Source organism: Mixophyes fleayi, chromosome 11 (assembly GCF_038048845.1).
Source record: "Mixophyes fleayi isolate aMixFle1 chromosome 11, aMixFle1.hap1, whole genome shotgun sequence".
Taxonomy (NCBI): domain Eukaryota; kingdom Metazoa; phylum Chordata; class Amphibia; order Anura; family Limnodynastidae; genus Mixophyes; species Mixophyes fleayi.
Genome location: NC_134412.1, coordinates 40,754,390 through 40,771,446, shown reverse-complemented (window position 1 = coordinate 40,771,446; position 17,057 = coordinate 40,754,390). Strand labels below are relative to the sequence as shown.

Below are 17,057 nucleotides of genomic sequence, written 5' to 3'. Positions count from 1 at the left end.
TAATGAATAGCAGTGGACATCCTTACTAACACTGCTTGTAACTGGATCACTGATAAATAACTTCTGGTATATATTTATTTAAAGGAAATAGCGCAGGGCGCTTATTTTTATAATTGCACATGCACTTATTTTTGATATTGTGTATATTTTGGCAAGGGAAATCTTTAATTTCTGAGACCAGGAGAAGAAAATTGTTTCTTGTTTAACCTTTCTAGAGGAGATGCATTATTTCTTAAGGTATATATCTGATACAATAAGCCTTTTGTGGATGGAAGTCTTTTCTATGTTGTGATATGGGGAAGTGGCTTGTTTGGGGTTTGTACCTTTCTTTGGAAATGTGTATTGTGGACTGTGTGAAGAGGAGCCCCATGCTAATTAGATATTTTGATGAGTGAAGGTCCAACATTGAAGGAGTCCAGTTGTGGCAGCATTTGTAAGCCCCTCCTACTGTGGCAAGAGGGTGCATTTGGGATAACGAAAGGGAACTGTGGCAAAGTAAGCCCAGCTGGTTCCCAGCAGCAACAAAGTGGCATAGGTGGTCCATCCTGTCACACTGCTGTTAGGGATTTTCATGATGAAAGATTCTTTTTTCCCAAACAACATTCCTACACCTATAATTAGTAGATATAACACAGGACAGAGCATACATCTGAGATCTATGACGGGTCGGATAGATGAAGGGAGAGGGGGATGTTATAGACTATAGGATGTTTCTCTGACATTGCATTAAATCAGTAGGGAGTTGTATACTGTCTTTAGACCACATAATGAATTATGACACAGTATTTGAACTGTTAAGAATGAAGAAAAATGCACTTGGAGGAATTGTGGTCTTGTTTAATAACCCCTCCATCATCATCATCGGACTAGATAGCTGAATGCAATAAAGATATGACTTTTACATGGAGTGAAACCGGTCATCAATTGAGAAGACATTCAGTTTGAACTGTCATTTATCTTGATGGTAGGTTGTTGTCTGGATAGTAGAATCGATTGTGGGTCAGTGCTGCAGGGTTTATTGTTAGAATGAATGATACCTTGGTAGGAGATCAAATGATTAAGGACATAACATTTGATAAAATTAACCCTGAATATCATTGAAGCATATTCATGGTAACATCTCACTAGGGCTAATAACAACAGGTTAGATTGCTATACGAAGTTTTAATGTTCTAATAATGGCTTAGAGTGAAGGGTAATGTTCTACCTGTTTGGTTATTAATGTGTTAAGAAATTTGGGATCTGCTCAAAGTAGACACAAGTTACTATTAATCCAGCACTATTATGGGGTTTATTAAGATGGATGTTACTAATCATTGGAATTGATGGCAAATTATGCCCAACTCACAGAATAGAAGGAGGCTATTGTAACGAATTGCGATAATAATGGGGTCATTTAAAAGATAACGATTTTAGGTACAACATCAAAAATGTTATTATGAGGAGGTCTGTTGCTTAAATTGTAACATATTAGACACATTTTTCTGTCTTTCATCTATTTTGTTTTCTATCATTTTAACTATATCACTGGTCAACAGCATTTTTGCTGCCCAACTTATTTAAAGTTGTTTTTGGACCAGTATTTGGTGCTGATTTCAAATATGTAATCAGATTTCCCAGATTGGCTACAGTTTTTGAGATATGAGGGGTCACGCAAATTCGTAGAAAACCGACGATTTAGAGGGATCACATGGGTATGATCGGAAATGATACATATGTAATTGCACAAAATGAACACATTTTATTTTTTTCTGAAGCACACCCAAAATTTATTACAGTAATTACCACTAATAAGTTTGAATATTTCCTTTACAAATTAATTTTACAAAATTTTTTATCGTCAATTTTCATATACTTTTAGGATTTTCTTTTGTACTGTCACACTGGAGGTTCCAACAGTAGTCCGCCATCATATTGTAAAGCACTAATGAATTTGCTGGCGCTATGTAAATAAATGTTGATGATGTGTATGTCCCAACTACCTTTGGTATCGCTCTTACATCACCTTGATGTCCTATTGAAACTGCTCCCTTTGTTCTTCACTAAAATCGCCAAGATTGTGTCGGAATTTGTCTAGGTGGCTATGCAGGAATTGCTCATATTAATTCCCAAATTTTAGAACTGTGTGAGCATATTTCTTACTAGTTCTTCATAATTTTCTGCTTTGTTATTGCCCAAGAAATTAAATTTTTCATAAATGAAACAAAACTGCACCAAGCAGAAGCTTCAACATCATTCATACTTGGTAAGAAATTTGGGTCATTAACAAGTTGTCGGATTTGTGGGCCATTGAATATCCCTGATTTGATTTTCTCCATACTTAGTTGTGGGAAAGATCTACATATGTATATGAAACAATTACCATCTTTCTCTAAGGCATTTACGAATTGCTTCATTAGACCTAATTTGATGTGTAGCAGGGGTAGAATGAATCTTTGCACCCACAGTCATTGTTTCCTTTGAAGGCCACATTACTTTACTCCAGTGATTTGCCCTGCAAACACATGAAACAAGGGTACTTGGTGTATCCACCCTGCTCCACCCCAAGCAAGAAGTTGACCATTTTTGAAAAAGTGGAGATGTTGCCTATAGCAACTAATGAGAGTCTAGCTGTCATTTTGTAGAATGTACTAAATAAATGATGGCTAAAATCTGGTTGCTATAGGCAACATATCCACTTTTTAAAACCCGCGGTTTAGTAAATATACCCCTATGTCTTTGTATCGAGATGAATATGGAGGACAGAAGACACGTTTTTACACTATCCTCCATACTAGCTTATTCCATAAATAAGGAAGGCACAAACTTATCTGGAATGCTCTGTTAAATCTTTAATCTACTAAATATGTGTGTTTTATTTTTCATCATTTTGTCGTTTTCACTGTTTTATTTACGACATTTGTCTTGTGATCTGTATAAACATATCCAAAGGGCACATTCTCATCAAAGTGAAGTAGGATTACTTTTAAATGTGCTCTCAACTTCTGTGAGAGAATATCTGTCATCTTTCAATGTTACACAGCTGAAAGTAATTATAAACTGTTTTAATATTTTATTTGTTTGTATGGCTTTAGCTTGTTAAAGAAAACCTACTTTATTTTAACACACCATGTCATCGCTAAAGACTTATTTATGCTTTTATTTTCTTTTTTGTTTTTAAATTTCCCCCACAGGATTGTGAAGATTCATTAGAAATACAGTTAATTGGGAAAGAATTTCACAGTTGGGACGACTTTTGCATTTACTTGCAAGGATGGACTAAAGAAAGATATTTGCTTACTTTGTCTTCGTCACTCACTGAAGAGGATGTGGATGAAACACTTTCTCTTCCAAATATGATAGAGTCCTTGAAGTACAGCTGGGCACAGCTTTCTTGCAGTTGGTATGCCAATCTCTTTATTTTTTTATTTATTTCTTACATCTATATTTTATGTAAACTTTTTATTGAAGGAATTTATGCTTTCATACAAACAAAAAAAAAGCAAAACGAAACAATACTGCTTGCTGTTACTATAGGTTTTCTTTTTTTTTTTTTTTTTTTGCCTGATCTAAAACCAGGGAGAGGGGGTGTGGGAGTAAGCATACAAAAACAGAACTGAGCAACATTTCAAAGTACATTCAAACAATAAATTATAATAAAAGTATGTAATCGCAGGGTATGGCATGATTGTAAATATGCAATCAAATGAGGTAGCTTACCTATCAGGAAGGGTCTTGTTAGATTGCGATCATGAGGAGGTCCTGGAAGCTGCTTCAAGCATAGTCTGATATTTTCCAGTCGAGGGGTTGAAGGTTTTCTTGCTAAGCTGCATCCAGTACGACTTTCTCTAAAATACCAGGGGGGGGGGCATATGGCATCATTAGATTGTTTTGTAGTATATTGTTTCCAAGCATGCTATGTGCCAGATGGAATTTTTGAGAGCAAAGATAAATGGGTTCTTGTTTCCAATTTTTTGCTATTTGAACTTTTTCAGGTGTAAGAATATGGGATGCCAATTTTGTATTTGGTTATCCCCATATTGTGGGGGGAACAAGCAAGTCTAATTATCCAGGGTATTTGGGTACTGGTAATGATTTAATGTGAAGAAAGCGGACTTTTTATGTTGCACTAACATCCGGCAATGTGTTTCAATGTGCCTATTGTGGAACGTTTGTCTGACTTATTGTATTGTTAGATGAAGTCAGGTGAGTAATGAATGACAAGATGGCGAAAGTTTGAAACATTCAATTGGTATGTTGGGTAAAAACTGACTGAAAGCATGGAAGGGGTTAATGTGATGTGAATTATATTAGCATGTCAATATATGTAATTATCCTGAACTTTGTTCTTTTCCATGCAGTCTTTTGTGTTAAAATCTCCAGACCTAGCAGAGACTTCCCAGTAGGGGGGAATGTCTAGGCTTTGTCACCTGGGGAGGTGAGGGTAGTAAGGATTCTAATCTAAACCGAAAATGTCCACAGATGAGCGGTTGTCTGTTCCCACGGGGTCCCGGAAGCGGATTTAAAACGGCGTGTCCTGAGAGAGAAGTGTGTTAGTGTTGGGAGAAGACGGAGAATAAATGTGTTACTCTATTGGAGTATTCTAACCCTGGGATTAAACTTTTCTGGGCTGTTCAGACATTATATTATATTGGACAATGAAACCTATTCTGGATTTGTTACCTCATGTGCATGTGGTGTGTGGGTTTTTTTGTTTTGCTTTTTTTCCCCCTTCATTGGGGATTCTGGATCATGGGGGTATAGAGTGCAATCAAAGGCGCCTGGGCACTTTTAAATTTACCGGCAAATGCTCAGTCAAGCTCACTCCTGCTCTCTAGGACTAAAGTCTTTTTCAGTGACTGTCTGAGCTGGGTGAGTTTTCTATGGCAATCTCTCTCTGAATTAATTTTTTTATTTTATTTTATGTTGCCATTTGTCACTTGGAAACTGGCATTCCTTAGCTGGGGTGCCTGCAAAGAGGTGCTGCAGCCGGCTCCTACTTCTGCTAACAGCCTTCTAACATAGGATGTGCTTCTGAGGGAGGCCTGGTCACTGCTGCCACAGGTATTGGCTGGGAACACTGAGCCTACTGCACCATCTGGCCCCGGTCAGGTACTGGAGACATTCAGGTAAGCCAGTTTGCAAGTCACTGTCTTCCTTCAGTGGCCGGACCTGCATAGGAGAAGCGGATGCATGATTCCCAGTGAAAGTGTATGTGTGGGGAAGGGAAGGTGGAGATTGACCATCATACTAGCCCCTCACTAGGCACAGTGTGTTTAGGAGGGCCCTTCATTAGGTGCTTGGCCCTGTGGGCAGATGAGATCTCTTCAGCACCGCTTCCCAGTTAGGCAAGCCCAACAGTAGGAACACAGCAGCAATGTTAGGAGCAGCCTAAAGCAGCAGCATTCTCCACTCCATCTGCCCTCTCGGCTGTAGGGCAGTAGTGGTGAGGTTTTGGGTTGCTGTTTGTTTTTTTTAGCTGGATTTTCCTATATTGTTTGGCCTTTTGTCTTTTCCAGTCCACATCCCCTTGGATAGTGCAACTGGTTCTGTCTTCTTTTTCTTCACTCATTTTTTTCCTATGTCAGGGAAGGAAGGAGTATGTCCAGGGCCAAGTCTGAAGATTTTTCCTTCTCCAGATGTCAATCCAAATTGCCTCACTCACAATTTGAAGTGGGTACCCTGTGTGCAGCATGTGAGAAGGAGGACCAGTGGCCACGCTCACCTGTGAGTGCGCGCCCATGGAGATGGTGTAGTAGAGAATAGTCCAGTCCTAACAAAAAATATTTTTTTTGTTGGCCTTGTAGTATGAGCAGTTGTAAAGGCTCACAGAAGCCTTCAGTTAGAAAAGAAAATGCAGCAAAGTTCCTTAATGCAAATACAGGATAAAGGGGGAAAAAATGTATAGTATGTACTGTTTTAAAAAACAGTAATGTGAAAAATGTAAGTGTATATGCGTCACTAGTAGGTGAATAAAACATTTCATCAATGGAGTATGTGATGTGGGTGTTTCTGCATATTTCCATTTGTGGGTCGGCTCCATTGTAGCCTCAGTTGACAAAGAAGGAACCCGCTGTGGTGAATACAGTCCATCTACTTCACAGTTCAATGTGCTGTGCATTCGGAAATGCTCTTCTACACACCACTGTTGTAACATTTCTTTCTGGTGTGTGGGCTGAACAACAATTTAATATCTGACCATATCTGCATAATTTTATGCATTGCATTGCTGTCACATGATTGGCTGATTATATTTTTGTAATATAATATAATTATATATCTGCGAAAACATTAAAACCACCTGCCAAAAACAGCACTAACCCATCGACGCATGGAATCCTAAAGACCTCTGAAGGTGTCCTGTGGTATTTGGCACCAAGATGTTGGTAGCAGATCCTGTTAAGTACTGTAGGTTGTAAGATGAGGCCTCCATCTAACAACCGAACAGAGAAGCGTGAATCGCCACTCCACAGAACACATTTCCACTGCTCCACAGTCCAGTGTCTGTGTGCTTTACACCACTCTATCCAACACTTAGCATTGGTCTTTGTGATGTGAGGCTTGCATGCAGCTGCTGGGTCATGGAAATCCATTCCATTAAGCTCTTGCCGCACAGTTTTTGTGCTTACATTAATGCCAGTGGAAGTTCGGAACTCTTCAGCTATGGAATCAGCAAAGTGTTTGCTACTTTTACGCACCATGTGCGTTAGCAGTAGGGATGACCCTACAGATGAAGCAACTGCTGTGCTGGCATCATTTTGAAAGAGCCCACATCGTAGCACTTATCGTCTGTTTCGTGAATGGGGAGTTGTACAGCCATTTTGAGAATATTGTCTACACAAGTGGCGTCCCTACAAGATTCAGCTGTTGCAACACCTGACTGAGGATGTCTCAGACCGTCAGGTGGAGTTTGCAGACTGGGTAACACGACAACTTCAACGGAACCCTCATTTTCCACACCAGGTGGTGTTTAGTGATGAGGCAAATTTCTTTGTCAATGGTGGGGTAAACAAACAGAACCACAAGTACTGGTCAGAGACAAACCCTCATTGGATGGATACCTGTAGGATTGTAGCCTCTGCAAAACAGTTGGTGTGGTTTGGGAGGTACCCGTATCGTGGGACCATTCTTCAATGATGAAACATTGACAGCAGCAATTTACAAATGGTTGTTAGATGAAGAGAGTTTTCCCTCATTGCTATCAGGCGATGGGTCATATCCTAATTTCTTCCAGCAAGATGGTGCCCCACCTCATTATGGATTCCTTGTCAGGGATTATCTTGATGTGCAGTTTTCCAAAGGTGGATTGGCCGTAGTGGTCCAGTCCATTGACCACCAAAATCCCCAGATTTTATGCTGTTTGATTACTCTCTGTGTGGATATCTGAAGGAACGTGTTTATGCTGTGAAGATACAAGATTGTAATCGTCTGCAACAACGAATAGTCAATGCTTGTGCTCAGATTCAGCCAGACATGTTGGTCAAGGTTCATCCAGAATGGGAAAACAGAATAGCCTTAACACTGCAACATGGTGGACGGCACTTCGAACATATCCTATAAACTTTGTTAAACCTCGAGAATGAATAAAATTAAATTAAAACAAAGAACACCATTGTTTTTCTTATGAAATTCTGCATCTGTTGGTTGTCACATGACTACCTTCTCATTTAGGTATCAAAGATAGCCAACTTCAAGATGGGCGCCATATTTGCCACATACCCTAAAAAGTTTTCCACCAAACCCAGATCATACGTGCATATCCTGGATCTTATTGCATCTAGGAGGCTTCTCTCTAAGTCTCTTCGGCAGCCACTGAAGCTGTCTGTCTGGGGGGTGGGGGTGATGAGGGATCCAGGGTTGCCCCTGCTGAACCATCAGGGATAGGCAAGTGCATTTATTTATTTATACACCTTAAACACACATTTAGATTTATAATAGTTTGTCAGCGCGTAGTTGCAATATACTTTACACAGTTTCACACTGCACATAGCTACACTATTGTCGCCTAGCACCTCTACGTTAAATATTCGCTTTAATTTTGAAAAACATAATGTACATATTTTACACGGTTAGTTTACACTTTTCCCGTTTGTGCACTCGCGGCGCCTAGAGTTAAACCTTTCGGCGCGGCAAGCTGGTTAATTGCCAGTGCTGCAGCACCTACACGTATATTTCCATTTAAAACACACTCTTGCACTCAATGGTGCCGAGCTTTAACCCTTTATATGCTACGATGCTGGGTACTACCTTCCCAGTGCTGCAAGTACACACTTTAAAATACATTTTTATTTGCTAAAATAATTTTTTTATGTATAACAGTTCATGTGGCGCTTAGTGTCGGTGCTTTAACACCTCCAGCGACACGTATTAACGCTCACGGTTCCAGAGTCCATTAAAAGATCTAAATGGACCCTGCCACAATTTCCTTAATCATTTCTGCTTTTAAAGCTTGTTTCCACACTTATGGACCACCGTGTGTGTGTGTGTATATGTATATGTCAGTCATGGCCAAAAGGGGCAAAGACTTTTATTGACAACTACATTAAATTTATACAAAGAGTCAATATTTAAAGTGTTGATCCTTCTTTTTGAAGACCTGCAATTTGCCCTGGCATGTGGTCTGTAGTGATCATCGAAGAATTACAGTTATTAACTTATAATCTATAACATAAATGGTGGGGAATAAGGCCTAATCATAACTGCAGTGTAAATATGGTATATCAAATTAATCCAGTGATAACTCGAGCTACTAAAGTGTAAAATGTGATGTCAGAGGGTCTGTTATGTGTTTATTCTGTGGCTCTGCACATCCTGGTGTTAGAAAATAGCAGTGTCAGCTTCAAAGACCTCATGGGGTGAGCTATATCCTGGCCTAGGATGGAGTTATGACACCTGAATAGACACTTAGGAATCACTCTGCATGGTGTATGGCACAAGGAGACCATGTGATGACTGGCTATATTTTTATATAGACAAAAATAATTCCGTTCTCAAAAATATCACTTAAAATCAACAGTAGTGATCAACCACATATTACTCAATAGCATGATGGAGGGCAGCTCATATGTTGATTTAAGGATTCTGCCACAGAGAATTTGAGGAAATGAATGTAAGCTTGACTAATACCCTATGCCTGTTGGAGTCAATAGATGGGTAAATTCATAGGGGATCTATAAAAAATAAAATTAGGTCTGTGTGACACTCCACAGAAAAGTTAGGTCACATAGTAGAATTGGGTAGTAAATCAGGCAACATGCAAATGGTGATTGCAAAATGTGTCACAGACCACAACCCCCTTGGAGGTGGGATAAGGTGTAAAGGTCTTTATAAAGCTGAGACCAGTTAGAAGAAATTGTCAGTCTTTTGGGAAATCAATAATTATTGATAAGCTGACCATCTTCACGTCCATTTCCCTTGGCCAGAATATACCACTTATCTGTAAGTTTTATACTCTGAATTTAATTCCTTTATTTTAAACTGTTTTGTTTGTTATATGTCATGTCCTCTTAGTTGTTTTTAATAACCTGTAAGCATTGTACATTTTGTAAATGAAGTCTAAAAATATAACAGTTTGCCCTTATTGCTCTAAACGAATCCATAGATTGTAAGCTTGCGAGAGGTTCTCTTACCTCTCTGTCTGTATGTATTGTTTTATTAATGTTTGTTCCCAATTGTAAAGCGCTACGGAATTTGCTGGCGCTATATAAATAAATGTTAAAGCTTTCTTCAGAACTATTGAACCTCTCTCCTTGAAGTTCTTGATGATCCGATAAATGGTTGATTTAGGTGCAATCTTACTAGCAGCAATATCCTTGCCTGTGAAGCCCTTTTTATGCAACGCAATGATGACTGCACATTGTTCCTTGCAGGTAACCATGGTTAACAGAGGAAGAACAATTATTTCAAGCACCGCCCTCCTTTTAAAGCTGCCAGTCTGTTATAACTCAGTCAGCATGACAGAGTGATCTCCAGCCTTTTTCTTGTCAACACTCTTACCTGTGTTAACGAGAGAATCACTGATCTGATGTCGGCTGGTTCTTTTGTGGCAGGGCTAAAATGCAGTAGAAATTATGTTTTTGGGATAAAGTTTATTGTCATGGCAAAGAGGGACTTTGAAATTAATTGCAATTCATCTGATCGCTCTTCATGACATTATGGAGTATATGCAAATTGCCAGCATAAAAACTGAGGCAGCAGACTTTGTGAAAAATAATATTTGCGTAATTCTCAAAACTTTTGGCCATGACTGTGTATGTATATGTGTGTGTGTATATCTAATTCACACACACAATTTTCACAGAACTCTCTACAAATAACAGCTTCTCTTTCAAACTTTAGAATGTACATTTTGAAAGTTGGGGATCTCACTGTGTTTTAACAAATGTCAATGTATCTTACTTATTACCCTGTAACTTTTTTCTCAGGCCTCTTAACGCATGTTGATCACACAGTGCCTTAATTATTTGTAAGCATTCATATACTGTATTCCCAATGTGAATTTTATCAGAAATATATTTACCAAAATATATAAATATTATTTATAATGTTTTTTAAAGGGTCTTTTTTTTTTTTTAAAATCTATTTAGGAAGGGCTGTTCAGCGTTCATTGAGCTGACATTGGGTCCCCAGAAAGATAAGCTTATCATCACCCAAATCAATTTGCAGCATACCCATGTCTTAGAAGATACCAGTGATGCACCACCAGAGAAGAAATACAAGCCAACACCTGTGGTAGGATTACCAGTACAAGTTGCAAACAACATATCTAAGAAATTCCTGGAACCAAGTGACCTAAAAAGACTCCTTCGTTTTCGCTCTGGTGCTTTTGAAGATCGTACTCAAGTCCTTGCTGAGTTACAATCTCTCTTCTTTTCTGACCCTGAAGCAAAGGTCAAACTAGTATTTGTGGAAGGCAAACTACATGTGAAGAAAATATTTCTAATGACATCTGCTATGAGAACCATGGCTCAAAATTTTCCCGAGTATCTGTTTGTTGATGTGTTTTCAGAATTTAGTCAAAGTTTTGATTTGTATACCACCTTTTGCAAAGTAACTGGAGAAGAAGAAGGTTGGACCCCATGTGCTTATTGTATATCCAGAAAAGGTGTTGATGGCATATTTGAGTTTCTTACAGGCATGCTTGTTGAAATTAACCCCACATTAAGGAACAAGGTTAAACTTGTAACTGTCAATCCTGAAGTACAACAACCTATTAACTTGGCAACTCATTTTCTACATGCTAATTTAAGATATTGTATGCCTATAGTTCTAAATTTAATCTACTGCCGAGTCTCTCACCTGGATACTACAGTTGCAGCACAGATTAAAACCTTCCTCCATATTCTTTCACAGACATGCTCACTTAAGGTCTATGACCGATATTTGAATGACCTCAGAGCTATTTGTCCAGCAGAAATATTTCAATATTATTATGACACGTGGCATCCACGCAGAAAAATGTGGGTTAAAAAGGATAATAGGACTGAGGAGTCTGAAAGAAACCTATTTGAACTGGTATCTCTGAATCATGTAAAACTCAAGGCAATAGTTGGCTATATGCCTTCTTTGCATCAATGCCTTTGCTCTATACTTGACAGCAAAATGAAATCATCAGCTGCAGATCCCTTTTTTCAGAATGATATTGAATCATTTTGTGACTATGAGGAAGCTGTTTTACCTACATCGCAGCCACAGGTAAATTTAAACAAGTCATCACTTTATTGTGTGGTTTAATCAAGACTTTGAAGTGTAGTGCGAAAATAACTACCAGTTATTTTAAGAATGGACATAAATTTGTTTCTCTTACTCTGCCAGTACCATGCTTTGGTGCATTCTACAAATTACTGCAGGATAAGCACTGTCTACACATTTAAAGCTCTGTCACTGGTCAGAAAACTGTTAACTTTTGGATACTTTGGAGAATTTACTTTTAATACAGCGCAATCCTGTTTCCATTAAGAGTATGACTAAAGGAAATACTTTATGTAATCTCTATTTTCGTTACGTATAATGTTTGTACTACTTTTTAAAACTGAATATATTGACTAACGTTACATAACTTCATAATATTAAAATAGTACATATTGCACAAATGCTAAACTGGTCTCGATTATAAATCGTACTTAGCTTGACCCATTGTATAAAGAGTCTTCTGTATTTTTTTTTCCCCAAATTGGTATACCACAGCATAATTTGTTAAATGGATTCCTAAAAAGGCAATTATGAGCATCCTGAATGGATGTTGTTAATAGTCTTTTGGAGTCTGCAATGATCAGGCAAAATATAATGCAAGCATTTACGAACACCCTTGCTTTCTTATTTGATTCACTTTAGGACTCCTCTTACTGATGATACAAACAATACTTTTTCATATCGCACATATATATTGTAAAATAAAAATGGCATTTACCTAGCTTTGTGAAACAGGTGCTTGCACTTCATACAGGTTTCTTGTGTACTTGGATAAGTTCTTTTATTACAGCACCACAGCATGGAATTTCTTGACTGACACGTTAATCATGTTGATTCCTTTTTTGAAATATCTAAACAAATGATACTTTCTACATTGGAGTTTTTTGTATATTTAATATTAAATGTAGGAAAGATTAAGTGATTAAAATAATTATTAAATGCAGACACTGTTTTAATGTGTAATATAGTTTTATTTTTGTTCCATAAAAAAGGTTCATGAGCCACTTGAATTGAAGGTGAATGAAGAAAATCTATACAAAACTGTTTCCTCAGAAAACACAACATATGAGGTATAGTAACATGCAGTTTACTGAGCATATCTCATAAAGATATAGTTGGGATTATTATTTAAAATGTTCTAAAGCCCTATGAATTATTACAGTAAGTAAGCAAATAGTGAGTAACAAATTTGATTGTATACAAGCAAATGTGAGATGACACATTTTTACTTTTAGTGGATGTAGGTAGTCTACATCTACTCTTGACCTAGTTCTGGAAAACAATTTGGCACCAAAACTCAATATTTGCTATATATGCGAAGGCTTCATTGCTGCCATGTCACTTTTTGTACATACTTTTAACCCCTCAGTAAATATTAATATTTTTAAATTCATATCTGGTAGTGCCAAATATTAGATTCAGGTTTAGGTTCTAAACATCAGTGTCATTTGAGGGGGGTGTTCCTGCTTGTAGTTATTTGTAGGTAAGGATGCCTGTTTGGCTTGCAGTTTTTAGGTCACAGTGATCACTGAAATGTTGGGCAAAAATGTGTTTTGGGTGCGCACTCCAAAGCTCCTATGTTGTAATGGGTCAGATCCTAATGTGTGTGTGTGTAATTATCTCTGTCGCAAACCTATTTTCAACACGGGAAGTTGAAAATAGGTCATCACAGTGTAGGCTGTCTACCATTCGATGTGGTATATAATGGTACCTAGTACGCAGGTAAAGAGCAGCCCCAGTGAACTAAAAATAACCAACACATATACAGTGTGGGAGTTTTGTTTCATAATTTTTAGATCGATCATGTGCAACATAGTGTTTATCTTAAATTGGCTATGTAGCACTTGCATTGCTGTAATTTGTAGCTTGCATGAATTATTTTCGTTGGGTTGCTTAGTATGTTGCTGGTTTATTTGCTATTTGATGGTATGTCTTGCTCTATATTAACAGTGACCACAATTGCTCAAGCAAGGGTTTTAGGTAAAAGGCCGTTGATGGGACTTCACATCTAGTGTTGCCTCAACTCAAACTGCTTTAGAGGAAAATAGACCAGCATTAAAGGACAGAGGGAATTGAGGGATCAATGGGAGGCAAAACATGTGTTACTGTCTCATTTATTACAGTATACATGTTTACATAATTTGGAAAAGGTTACTGACACTTTGTGTGTGTCCCTCAGTTGCACATGCTTTGGGCTGGGAGTGGGTGTGAGAGATTGCACTTTTCAATAAAATTGCAGTTTTCATTTCAGGGGCAAATGAATTTAGGAAACAAGCAAGTTTATTTTTACAAACTATTCCAAAATTAATAGCTTGGTGTCTACTTATATAGATGATGTTTTGTTTGTTTCTTGTTCCCTGACAAGTATAGGCCTTTGCAAGTAAAGTATAGAATCTGGAAAGTAGATTTGAAGGGGAAATGTTTTAGAAGCAAAGTGCTCACCGTTTTTTCTTTTCTTCTTCTTCTAGGATCTTATCGCATGTCCATGCCCTGAGTGAGACAGGTGATTTTGAATGTTCCCTTTTCACATCCAGAAACACTCAATGACTAAATACACTCAACTGGGAAACAATATTCAATTTGCACATTTGCTTATGCTTTGTAAAAACTGCATGAAATGTGTCTTTTCCCCCTCCCTCCTACCCCCCTCCTACCACTTCCGCCAGTCAAAGCATTCTTGTGTGACAGAGAAAAATCAGTTTCTTTTTTGAAGTATTGTGTCGCTATGGGAATGTATGGCATTTTCAGCCTAATGCTCCAATCAATCCTCTCTGTAAGCAGAAATCACCTGACACATAATGACACATCCTGGAATGCTTTACTTTCCCTGTTGAAAATAAAAACAAACTTCACTATTGGGTTTAGACTAAAGTGGAGGCTGTTTTTTTTGTGTTTTTAATGGAACAAATATCCAATGAATAAACCCACTACCAAGTTTTTCAAAATAACCTCCAATATTCTTAGACCTTTGCGGGATTGTGTTGCTAAACGTAGTTAGTCTATTCGTGTTTCTTATACCGGCCTTGTCATTTTCCAGTTATGCTATAAACACTGAACTCTATAAAGCAAAATGCATATCTTTTGGTTAGACAAATACTTTTTTAACTAAATAATGAAAAAAAAGTTTGTATTTCAATTTGAATACATTTATTTTCAAAAACTGCATATTAAATAATTTCTACCAAAAGTATGATCTGTCCTGCAAACAAACACAAAGAAGATATATCTGTAAGTTGGTTTACTTGTAAGGTGCAAATCACCTCTGAATTTAATGTAAAGAATAATTTTGTACATTTGTTTCAAGGACTAGTACAACTTTTTTGTAGTGCATTAGAACTGTATTTCATAAGCAATAGTAGATCAGTAGTAAGATCTTTTAATGGGGTGGTAAATCTAGTATAAATATTCAGACTACAAAGTGAAAATTTAACATGTTGGTATATACTGACTCCCATGTCGGGTGCTTACGTTTAGAGTGATAACACACTGCCTGAATGACACTATCCGTTTCAAATGTGATGTGGTCAGCATCCTCCTGCTATATGTAAAGACATGATTCCCTAGGGATCCTTTATCTGGTCAGTGTGCTTTTTCTCTAACCCCATTCACTTTATATGTAGCAGGTATTCTGTCTATAAAGGAGTAAGCACTTTTGACCATTATACAATCGGGAGTTTTTTTTAACTGCCAGTATAGAGAGAGCTCATAACCCATCCCTGTACTGTCCACTTTTTATTTAAACTCTTCAATATCTTTTTGAAGTCACACTCTGAAGAGAAACTGAAAATTATAAATGGCATGAGATAGAGTGCAAATGTTAAATACCTAATTTAGAAAAAACAAAACACAGAAAAATCATATGCTCCACCTTGCACTGCATACACTTGGGAGAGAAACAATATTATAAAGTGCCTAGTATGCTAATTAATTTATCCTTGCAGCATCTTTTCACTATGTCTTTCATCAGTCAGCACTACAAGCTGGTAGGAAGTGCTAGGAGTAGAAAAGGAAGCTGGTGCTGGAGAGAAACCGCTGTGCTCATTGTAATTGATATGCTCATGAGTTGAGCAGATAAAGCATGGTCTAGTTTCTCTCCTCTATTGTACTGCGGCTCTCCTTTCAGTCAGGATAACTTTTGGGTGTGGGGCAGTGTTTGAGGTTTTCCCCTGGGAAAAACCTGAAACTTAACTACTGGAGGAGTAAATATGCACAAACCTGACCTGAACAAAAGGATTGGAAACAAAATCTGGTTTAAGTGTGTCAATATTGAACCTCAAGTGCATAGCTAGACTGTTATGTCCCATGCATCTCTCTGGGTTTTAATTGAATGAGAGGCCTCTTAACATTTTGTGAGAAATTTCCAGTTTAGGTTTAAATAAACATAAGATTTTGCGGTTTAAGAATTTGTACTTAGTCTCATCTTCCATCTGTCTTGACAGAAGCTAATGGACCAAGTCTATTAATGTAGACTACTTTTGACTCTTGCTGCAATTTCCTGTTCAGCCGAAGCATATTGATTGCAGTCTGTCATCTCAGCATCATCAGAGCGGACATGTCAATTCTTGACACACAGAATTTTTTATTTACTGTTAACTTTATATAAATGATTAGCTAGTCAATATTTTGAACTGCATGTAAATATAGAATGTTTTCCACAAGTTGTTGGAGTCTTTTTTTTTTTTCTCTATTATTTTCCTTGTTATGATGCAGACACTTAATAGAAATGTAATGCTGATTTTTTTATTTTGTTTTGAAGTGTGTGTCTCAAATTCATAAATAAATTTATATCTATATACATATATATGACACACACATTTGCTTCCTCAGAGAACACATATGAGGTATATTAACATGCAGTTTACTGAGCATATCTCATAAATATATAGTTGGGGTTATTTAAAATGTGCTAAACCCCTATGAAGAATTATTACAGTGAGTAAGGAAGTGGTGAGTAACTAACAAATTTGATTTGTATAGAAGCAAATGTGAGATGACGCATCAATTTTTACTTTTAGTGGATGTAGGTAGTCTAAATCTACTCTTGACCTAGTTCTGGAAGACAATTTGGCACCAAAACTCAATATTTGCTATATATGCGAAGGTTTCATTGCTGCCATGTCACTTTTTGTACATACTTTTAACACCTGAGTAAATATTAATATTTTTAATTTCATATCTGGTAGTGCCAAATTTTAGATTCAGGTTTAGGTTCTAAACATTAGTGTCATTTTGAGGGGTGTGTTTCTGCTTGCAGTTATTTGCAGTTAGGATGCCTGTTTGATTGGCTTGCAGTTTTCAGTTCACAGTGATCAATGTGAAATGTTGGGCAAAAATTTGTTTTGGGTGCGCACTTCCAAACTCTTGGATTGTAATGGGTCAGATCCAGT

The 17,057-nt window shown here is 37.4% G+C and overlaps 1 protein-coding gene across 2 annotated transcripts in view; it reads left to right on the top strand.

Moving 5' to 3' along the window:
* The window catches only part of LOC142107510 (uncharacterized), a 29,915-nt gene extending 13,587 nt beyond the window's left edge, over positions 1-16,328 (top strand). Inside the window, exons 5-9 of one of the 2 annotated variants that reach the window (XM_075190973.1) lie at positions 3,174-3,382; positions 10,566-11,673; positions 12,663-12,740; positions 14,139-14,173; positions 16,110-16,328. In XM_075190973.1, the coding sequence (XP_075047074.1) occupies positions 3,174-3,382; positions 10,566-11,673; positions 12,663-12,740; positions 14,139-14,168 (1,425 nt within the window). In that variant the 3' untranslated portion in view covers positions 14,169-14,173; positions 16,110-16,328. Of the gene's footprint in view, positions 1-3,173; positions 3,383-10,565; positions 11,674-12,638; positions 12,741-14,138; positions 14,174-16,109 lie in introns of both variants that reach the window. The other variant, XM_075190972.1, reaches the window with a different exon arrangement.
* Positions 16,329-17,057: the final 729 nt, after the last annotated feature.